This window comes from Girardinichthys multiradiatus, chromosome 3 (assembly GCF_021462225.1).
Source record: "Girardinichthys multiradiatus isolate DD_20200921_A chromosome 3, DD_fGirMul_XY1, whole genome shotgun sequence".
Lineage (NCBI taxonomy): Eukaryota > Metazoa > Chordata > Actinopteri > Cyprinodontiformes > Goodeidae > Girardinichthys > Girardinichthys multiradiatus.
The window spans coordinates 6,276,156-6,286,871 of NC_061796.1; the positions used below are offsets into that span (position 1 = coordinate 6,276,156).

The 10,716-nt window shown below is 37.9% G+C and overlaps 1 protein-coding gene across 1 annotated transcript; it reads right to left on the reverse strand.

Annotated features, from left to right (window-relative positions):
* Positions 1–1,439: 1,439 nt before the first annotated feature.
* si:dkey-79d12.5 (maternal B9.15 protein) lies at positions 1,440–8,537 on the reverse strand. Its single transcript, XM_047359877.1, has 5 exons — positions 8,406–8,537; positions 5,106–5,285; positions 4,874–5,011; positions 4,354–4,672; positions 1,440–2,549 (listed from the first exon to the last, which is right to left on the reverse strand). The coding sequence occupies exons 2-5, from the start codon at positions 5,276–5,278 to the stop codon at positions 2,337–2,339; spliced, it is 843 nt and encodes a 280-aa protein (XP_047215833.1). The 5' UTR covers positions 5,279–5,285; positions 8,406–8,537; the 3' UTR covers positions 1,440–2,336.
* Between the last annotated feature and the right edge of the window lie 2,179 nt (positions 8,538–10,716).

Below are 10,716 nucleotides of genomic sequence, written 5' to 3' on the forward strand. Positions count from 1 at the left end.
TGTGGAAGGAAAACGTTTTTCAATGTTATTGGAGATAATACTCTGCAAAGGTATGCATTTGCATTCAACCAACTGTATTCGGATACCATTAAACAACATTCAGAGCAAAAATGTCGCCTTGTTAGAGAATATCTCAGAACAAACTGCATCACAAAAACCATGAAACACCCAGAAAGGCAGAGATACAACTGGGAGAAGTCTAACACAAGGTTAGGTTATAAAACAACATCCCAAGCATTGAACATCTCCCAGAGAACTGTTCAACCAAGCATTTAAATATGGACAGATTATGGAGCAACAACAAAACTATCTAGACATGGCAAAACGCCTACAGGTCAGGCAAGGAAAGCATTAATCTAAGGACCAGCCAAAAAAAAAAAAAAACATGGTTACACTGCAAAAATCCACAGCTCACATAGAGGAAACTGTCAATAGGGAAAAGTAGCCATGCACCTTACCAACCTGGTCTCTGGTGAAGAAGGGTGTGGTGTGCAGAAACCTTGGCCTTCATGCAAAAAGTTAAGTGTTGGGGAAAAGTAACAACACCACTGCTGCCATGGTGAAACATGGTGGTGGAAGTATCATGCTGCACTCTTGTTTTTTAAAGCAGGGGCAGGGAAACTGGTCAGAGTTGATAGAAGGAAGGATATAAATACAGGGCAAATGTGGAAGAAAATCTGCTAAAAGTTGTATAAGACTTAGAATTGGGGTGGATCTTCACCTTCCAGCAGAACCACCCTATACAGCAGGGACCGCAATGGAATGGGTTAGCTCAAAGCATATTCATGCATAAGAATAGACCAAAGTCCAGAAATACACCAGATTTTTAATCGAATTTCAGAGTTGGAAACACGTGTTTACAGATACTATTCATCAAGTCTGACTGAACCTGAGCTAAGATGAACATGGGTATATAAAAAAAATGGTTATAGTTTAATGAAACAAACCATAAAACAGATCGATTTTCAAAATTAAGCCCAAGTATAGAAGTTAAAAGGAAATAGTCTGGCACACATATGGAACCTGTAGATTGTTTCCATTTGAGAACAAGCAATAGACCGTTTTAAAACATAGATTGCCAACAGAACTAATAACTTTAATTGCTAATTTATAGGTCTTCAGCCATTTAAAAATAACACAGAAGTAGGTTCATTTATTTATTGATGTAGCCAATCATATTTATGGAATGAACATTGAAGCCAAGCCCTCCAAGAAACAAATAACGAAGAATAACGTCATGGCCTTGGCTTGACATGCCAAACACACAGGAGTCTTTCCCCTGCAGCATCCTGCTCCTGATGACAACTTCTACAACACAGGATGAGTTTGAACAGAGTTCAGCCTAACAGGTGCCCCCTTGCAAAATACTTAAGAAAACACACAACTTGCCCTTAGGCAGGAAATATTCACACGAGAAAGGAGAGTCACAGGCCAAACAATTAAGATGAAGTTGGTTTAATCTGCAGTAAAAGAGGTAAAAGTTTCATTTGAATAGTAAAGACAAATTAATGAACACACAAGCTTAAAACTGTTAGGACAGTTAATAAATATTTATCCAAATCAACACTGAATTTAGTGAATGAAGCATGCATTTGTATCCATCTTTTATACAGCTGCAGCAGATAATAAAGATTATTTACAACAATTTAAAAAGCAGTGAGCAAGAGGATTTGTTTGTGAACTAAGACTTGCAATGTACAGAGACTACGCCTCATAAAAAAATATACAATTTCATGTATTCGATGCAACTTGACCACCATCTACTGGTGGTAAAATAAATTACAACAAAATACAAAGTTCAGAATGTGGGTATATGTATGTTCCTAAGTATATACAAGCTGTTCAGCAGAAATAATTGTCTTAATATACAGATATTCTCACTGTAGTTAACATACATGAAGACCCTGATTTACATTTTACAAAGATTGTGCACAGAGAACCATGTTTGACAATGATCATCATTACAAAATAACTTTTTTGGCATAAAGCATATTGCTAAGAGTTCCTGAGTTGGTCCACCCAGTGATAAAAAAAAACAAACAAAAAATCATTCTTAATAAATAAAGTACATTTTTTAAAATTGCAGTGCAGAAACACCAGCAGATTAAAAATATTTAGCTCAGGTACAGTGGTTTTGCTGTGCTGTGTATTAAAAAAAACTACAATTCAGCAGAGTTGTTAAGGATTGTGCAAGAAATAGCTTTATACATGGCAATTTTTAAAAGTTACTCTTTTTGGCCCAAATGCAGCTAAACTCAGACTCTTCACTACATGGCTCATTCAAAGAAGGTGGTCCATCTGGTTTCACCCCCTCCCTCCCCAGGTCTACAGATGCTCTAACCCTTCACCGCTCCCCACGGCTGCAGGGCGGCCTGAGACAGGATGAACTGTGGAGACGGCTGTGGCATGATGTAGTAACCAAAAACCTGCTGGGGTGGAGAAGGCGGTGCGGGGGACGCACACACTGTGGTCAGGAACACCGGAGTCCCCTTTTTGTACTGGGACCACACGGGTGTCGGATGGTAGAAATACTGGAGACTGGCAGGAATCTGTGCAATAAAAAGATTGGAGAGAGTACAAGAGATCAGCAAAGAGGGGAAAATGCATTTTTCTTTCCTTTCTAAGAAGAAACATTAATCATAAATATATCTGTTGTTTTTATTCAGGTGCACAGCTCATTCTATAATTTGTATTAAAGGAAAACCTTTATGTTGATGCAGACAACAGCTATAAGTACTTTACTGCATAAAGAATAGAATCACATAAATAATTTGGACAATGTTCATCTCACCACAGATGCCACATAAAATGGGCTACGTCAAAACATGTCATGTTCCTTCATAATCTCCGTGGTTTCACTATAATAACTCAGCTATGCTGCATAGGCTCTCATTCCCATTTGCTTATTTCTACATCCAGTTTCCAGACATGTTTTAATTACCGGTCACATTAAAGGGTTGTTCTGTTTATGATGGGATGATCACCATCCAAATTTGGAAACAAAGACACTTCTTTTGTAAAATTAAACTCTAAATGAAAAGAAAAACAAATCTTCCCTCCATTTATTTCATTCTGTGGTCCCAATATAAACCATCTTTCCAAAGGAAAAAAAAAATGCTCTAATACATTTAAGCCAAATGGATTTTTTTTTTTTTTAATACAGCCTCCAATGACTTCTTTGAATTTAAAATCAAGAAACTTATGCCAGCGACAAATCCTTTTAAACCACTTTAAAGCCGTAAGATCTAGGTTGGATCACAAGACTTTAACTGTCCAGCCGTCTGGTTGACGTTGTCGGATACGACGTGTCATGATGCTCCATAAATTTTCCATCGGGAAGCAGATTTGGACACATGCTGTGTATAGTTAGTGTAATTTAAAAAAAAAAAATTACTATATAATTACTCTGTAATGAAAGCATCTTTACGTATATTAAAGCTGTCCACATTATTGATACTGACCCACTCCTATATTAAGGAGTCTCTCTTTAACCCACCATATTTGTTATTCACAGAAAGGCAAGGATGCCAGATGGGTGCAACTAATACTGAGGAGGTCCACCCAAACCAAATGCCAGAACAGAGTTTCAGGACTTTTATTGAGAAACGCTGGTGTGGCAGAATTTAAAATGTTGGTCTGATAAAAATAAATAATAAAACAAATATTAAACCTTTTTTAAAAACAACCTAATAGTCCAAGTTCAAGTTTTCAAGCGTGTGCTTTTTTAATCCCCACAGGATTCAGTGCGCATGATTTTAAAGAACTGGAACTCCAATGATGAACCATTAAATAAAATAAATGATTGTAATTATTAATATAAATAAGTGTTCCAAATCCTTTCCCCTCTTAAATTCATGCAGAAAAAAATATTACCCAAAAGCAACCTAATAGAGGGGACACCTGCACCCCTGACCCTTGGTGGCGCCACTGAACACAAAATGTCCCACTTTTCCATAAACGGCCTTATATAAATAAATTGCTTTACTGGCATTATATTGTGTATTTGTTTAAAACACAGGAAGCTGGTTCTAAAGATCATTTAAATGTTTTTTTCCAGTTCTTCCATTTCACCTAAATCAGCTTTGTTAAATGGGGCATGTGCATCATAGTGGTGTTTGTCATAAAATACTCCAACAAGTATTTATGTCACCTGGATGTGTGTATGAGTCAAATTACTGTGCTCCCATCCATAGTAATGAGAACATGATGTTCCTAGCATCCCTGTGGCTTATTAGTGTGTTTTTTCAGACAACAATGAAGCTATACAGCACACACAAATGACCCAATTAAATTAATTGAATTAGTGAGACTCTGAGACGCACCAGGGGACAGTCTTTCAATACAGAAAATTACCTTCTTTCTGACATATCTGAGTTTATTTAGTGCTTCTCCATTCCCTTTCCTGATCCTGGGCACCATCGTCACTGTGTAGGCGTTGCCTTCTGCTGCCTCCTTTTTCTCATGCTCCTCCAGTTTCTTGTGATACTCCAGCTCCCCATCCTTGGCATCCTCTTCTGTGTCACTGGACGAGACAGAGCTGCAATCTGATGAGGTGGCGGAGTGGTAATCTGACGTGTCCAGGTTCACGGAGGAGTCGTCCTGGTCTGCCTTTGCACTCCCCTCTCCTTCAATGAAATGAGCTATTGTAAAAGGTCTGCCGTTTTCCCCAGACCTGTGAGAGAGAAAGTGGATCATTTTAAAAACTGGCAGCAGGAAAGTTATTCGTGGTTTTGCTTTAATGATTTAAAACATGTCGTTTCCTCAAGGAAGAAATGATGGTGATGACTCACTCATAATTTTCACTTGAACGAATGCAGCTGTAACATATCTGTCTGTGGTGTGTGTTGCCTCAACAAGCCAGCCGGTGACTCACCTTACAGACACCTCCAGCGGATCGATCCACAGCGTAATCTCAAATGGAAGCCCCAGCTCGCTGGGCGTAAGCTCGCTCTCCTCACAGGCCTTAAGCACCACCTCATCACAAGGTCCACAGTTATTTATCCGGATACATCTGTCAATGTTTACATCCATGTCAGGATAATCTTTGGGTGGAATTAGCTGACATTCAGTAAACCTTGGCATGCAGACTGCACAGTGTTGCCTACCTGTATGCCTGGCCTTTGGTGGGGCTTTCAGGGTACCAGTGGTCACAGTATTTGTCACATAAAAGTTTCTGCAGTTTCTCAGCGAACCGCTCTGCTTTGGCTTCATCCAGCTTGCCTCGAGCCACCACCAGACGTTTAAAGAAGGCGACTCCTGCTTTTACTTCTCTCTTCATTCTTTTTCTGTAGAAGACACAGAAATGAATGACGCTGCCAATAATCTCCACATTTCTGCTAATGCGCCTCGACTTCTCTTTAACTGGATCAGGAGGAGTAGGAAGTGTAGGGGCAGCAATAAAAACACTTCTCTATGTTGCAATCCCCTCCCAATACTTCCATTTAAATTACAAAAAGGGCCTGAGGAAAACTGTAAGGAATTTACAGATGTTTGACGTGGCATCATGCTGACAAACGCCCACGGTTTTTACACAGGCAAACAAGATGCAAAGAAGCTGCTGCTGTGTTGCCAAGTGAATGTAAATACGCTGCTCTCTCTGTGCTGTTTATCTTCTGATAATACGGCTGTTGGGGCAGGTTGACCAAAGAGGCCAAGGCGTTTCAGACTACACAGCTGCTCTAACCCAACGCTGAATGTGCTAACATCCTGCGGCCCTGACAGAAGACTAGCGCCTTGAACCTTTGCGGTGCAGACGGCTGTTTGTTATTGCGGCTTCAGTCTGTGTGATGCGCTCTGACGGAAAATTGTTATTTTTTTTCCTGAGACTTGCAGACACAGCCTTTCCCTCAAGAGCGACGAAGAGAGAGACACAACAAGCCAGCACCTTCAGATCCCTGACAAATGACCGGGCCATTACGTGAAAGCAAACACGCGCTACCCAGCCTTGTGTTTAGACAGCAAAACAGCAGCTGTAACATGGGTCAATAAGTGCCCAAAGAAAACAACATGCTTTCTACTTAGTTGTTTTTCTCAGGTTACATCTGCCCCATTATGTCAAGGTTGTGCTGACCAAAATGGGTATAATTATGATGAAAGATGTAAACTAAAAGGTTGTAACCTTGAGAGGCGTTGACATAATTTTTATTAAATGATTTATTTCAAAAACTATTAAATTATTAAACTGGGCTTTGCATTAAAATTCCAGCTAATAAAGATTAATGCCAAAAACGTGCAAAATGTGTTAAAACATCAATGCCACATGTTACCTACCTGTTGCTGCACACTACTCGTCAGCTGGCTGAAAAAAAAAGCCTAATGCCCTTTTCCCTTGCCACTTGGAAAATGATCAAATTCAGACTCATAAATACTGGCAAACTAATAGTCAAAGGGGGTAAATTATATCTTTCTCAAGTCTATTTATAAAAAGCAAAATGACTTTTATATTATTTTCCCAAAAATAAGAATAATTTATTTACTTTTTTTAAGTACAGATCATTAACATTACATTTTTGTTTTAAATTAAGTGCCAACATACTAATATTTCTAATCAGAGTTATCAGTGAGAATCTCATACCAGCCCAAGCCAAGTATAGGCAAGGATTTTGGTAGATGGAGGTGCTACAAATTTATTGTCAGTTTAATATCATCTTTGATCATATTTTAGTACTATTATTTGAGCTTGAAACTGTTTCCAGTTGAATTTGTCTAGCAGAATATAATCATATAGGGTTCTGACAGCTGATCTTATACCCTCTTTGCATTGAAAACATAACTTTCTTGCTATCCTTTAACTAGAAATTGGCCAGTAACTGTATTTAGCTTTACAGAGGTTTTAATAAGTAACGATTTCAAAGCCGCAAACATTTTCCAACATACCATTCCTCTCCAACTATCTGTTGATGGGCACTACCAGTCAGCTGGTTGAAAGAGAGTTACTTACACTTCTATCTTGTGCACAAAGCAGCCAAACATAACTCCAACTTTTACAGTTGAGAAAAAAAAAAAAATGAAGTTGTGGAAACTTCTCACTCATATAAAAGGTTATGCTGTTTTAAAACCACAAGCTGACAACTAAGCTGCGACTGCAGGCTTCGCAGATAGCCACAGTAATTACCAACTAGCATCAGCTTAGTATACTTTTGTTCTTTAAACAGCAGAAAGGTAAAAATGGTATAATATTTAGCTTCATAAGCACTTTACCAGAAAACTTTATTTTGTATAAATCCACATGTTGGATCGTTGTGGCTTCACCGTTTTAAATATAAGACCTACAATCATGCAAAACATTTTTTTAAATTTACAAAAATATTGTTGGATTCTCCCTAAAGGCAATCAATCATACCCTGAGAAATCTCATACCAGCCATTGCCTACCTTCAATAATGAGGCAATGTCAGATTTTCTTTTTACATTTCTACTGATTATTTATTATAGTTTATGTCCTTGATATCGGGTTTCAAATGAGAGCATATGCCGTCCTCTCCTGATGGCTTCCATCAAACTAATAAATCATGTCTTAATGCTGAACAACCGTAAGATTGCCTGATTGTTTGTTGTTTTCTTCACATTTGAACGAATCAGCAGCTCAGAGATGCTCCTTAAAGGTAAGAAACCACTAAGTCGGAGCACAGCAGGTTTTTAAACAGTAACTCCCTCCAAATCACTACAAATTGTGTATTCTGAAACACTTTGATTAGTTTTCACACAAAGATAATGAGATTCAGTGTTTCAAAATATGGATCAACTGTGGCATACATCTGTCTTTTAGCATCATAGAATAAATAAAAAAAGATCAGAAAATGTAGTTTGACAGAGACAAAGAAAAGGATTTCTGACCCTTTTAGCTGTTTTGGTTAGGTAATATCCAAATTATTTCGTGACTAAGGTCGTGTGTGCGTCTGTGTGGAGACAAAGCACACTGTACACAATGTGATGTACGCAGAAGGCATGGTGATAACTATCACTTTAGATTAAATAATTACAAAATCCACAATATTTTCATTCTGTTTCCAATATACTTTCTTCTATAAGAGGAAACGTCATCCTACAGGTAGGCAAAAAAAAAAAAAAACACGTTTGGGTTTTTTCGACTGAGCGGAAAGCCCCAAGTGGAAACTCACAAAGTTGGCAGAAACCAGACTACATAAGTCATTTCGGTACAAAAGTTAAAATTTTGAACTTACTCAAAAACAAACTGGGTTACTTTTAAAGTCCCTATTCAAAAAAAAAAAATTTAAAAAAGTTTTAAAACAGTAAAAACAATTAAATGATTCATATAAATAGAGAAAAACAATAGCCGGTTAAATAAATTGCGCTTAAACAGAAATAATTTTTTTTTAAACTAGTGTTAAAATCTCGCTTTGCCGGAGAAACATTAAAAGTAGAGAGAAGGATTAAAATACTCACGTTTAATATTAAAGTGTCCTTTTAGTGGGAAACCCGGCAATGAATGCGCTTCGCTCCTCTCCGCTCCACCGACCTTCGCTAATGTGTTGTTGGACTTAAGCACGGCACATGTTGCTTCCTTGTTCTCTGTTCTTCTGCTGCAACGGCGACGTAACGTTGCCGTAAGCGTGACTCACTTCCTGGCAGCGTGCGCTGACTGGCCCCCCTCCCAGACCGACATTCCAAATATGGTCAATTTAGGTAAACAGCTGAGTGGGGAATTCCACTCCCTGCCAACCACAGTGGTTCATTTACTGCAGTTTAATGATGAAATGAGAAGTAATACGACTGTTTCTAACAAATAAGGTCTCTGTGTACGGTGGCAAAAACAGATTCTGGTTTGAGGTGATTCCATAGTTCTTTATACCCGTTTTGTCATCATAGTACAGTTATCATTTATGCCAAAAATTAAATGACAACCTAAAATTCCTAAATACTGTAAAAGTACCGGTATCACAGTTTTAAAAAGTTTAAAACTGCTGCAGTTCCCCATCATATTATATCTCTGTTCTATCAGTCCTTTTAAAGAGATGCCAAAAATGTATATATATATTTTTTTTTTTAAAGAACAAATAACATTCTTTACCGAGACATGGCTGAGTGAAAACATCCCGGACCGCGCACTGCTGATGCTGGACTTCCAGCTGTTCAGAGCGGATCGCAGCGCGGAACTATCGGGGAAGAAGCGAGGAGGCGGAATCTGCTTTTATATAAATGAAGGTTGGTGCAGAGACATAAAAGTGCTGGGGAAAACATGCAGTCCTGATCTGGAGTCATTTTACATGAACTTTAAACCGTTTTATTCACCGAGAGAGTTTTCCTCGTTTATAATAATTGGCTCATATTTTCCACCGCATGGCTGCACTTCTGGCGCTGAAAAACATGTGGCTGAGCTGATTACAGATGGACTCTTTCATCATAATAGTGGGAGATTTTAACAGTACAAACCTCTCCAATGAACTCCCCAAATACAGACAGCATATTAAGTGACCCACCAGAGACAAAAACACACTGGACCATTGTTACACAACTTTAAAGGGCTCATATCATGCTGTTACCAGGGCTGCTCTGGGATTTTCGGATCATACTCTTATCCACCTCATCCCAGCCTATAGGCAGAAATTAAGAGCTTCCAAACCCGCAGTTCACATTGTTAAGAAGTGGACTGAGGAATCAAAGCAGACACTACAGGTCTGCTTTGAATGTGTTGTAATTATGAATCTGAATATATTATTTAATATTTTAATATTTTATTACATAATATTTTGGTCTGTTAAGGGTTGTCATGTGAATACCAGCCTAATAAGGCAGTGGCATTAGGACAAAATTGAAAGGGATGAGCCAAGCTCTGACATTATTGAACAGCAAAACTGCACACACATGGAATGAATTCACACAATTTCTTAAAATACAAGAATTTATTGACAAAAATAAGTCAACTCAAAGTCAAACATATTTCAATCAACAAACTCTTTACTATGCTAAAACAATCCAACTAAACTACCAAGCAGAATTAAAGAATAAGGAAGACTAATGGACTATGTACAATATAAACAAGTTGATTAAAGATGATTGAAAATCATGACCGAAAGAGTGATGCAACATTGCCATGCAATGTTTATGTTTGAGAACCAAGGATTATCTTGAAGAATCTGGAAGTGAAGTGAAGTTAGTCTTGGAACTAACTTAGGCAATAATCAGCAAACGTTTAGACAACTATTCACAATGCAAGATCAGATAAAATATTATTTTAATAAAATAATGTTTTAAAGATTGATCTGCTGAATAAAACCAACCTTCTGGATGACCAATTCTCAACAGTGTTTAATTAGCTGCCTTAATTTAGTAAAATAATATTTACAGAAATATTATTTTGAATAAGAACCAAATCTTTCTGGAGAAATGGGCTTAATGGTGTTTACTTAGTTTTCAAGTTGGTAAAATAATATTTAGGGAAATATTGTTTTACTGGATTGAAAACTAACAGCCTTTTTGGGTAAATGATCTTTAGTAGGCAAGCACGTGTTCTTAGCTGTTAGCAGTTAAAGCTAACAAAAGCGTTGTAGAGACAGGGTCTCTGCTGGGAACTCTATAACACAACCTGATTCTGTAGACCTCAGAGAGAAAAGTCAAGCCACACTTGTACCTTAATAACCCCCGTTCATGAATGAATACCGGATACACAAACCGCAATTCATTCATACTTAACTTAATGCATATGATCGCGTGATTGTATGACACTCTTGGATCCAGTTTGAAGAGTTATGTCTGT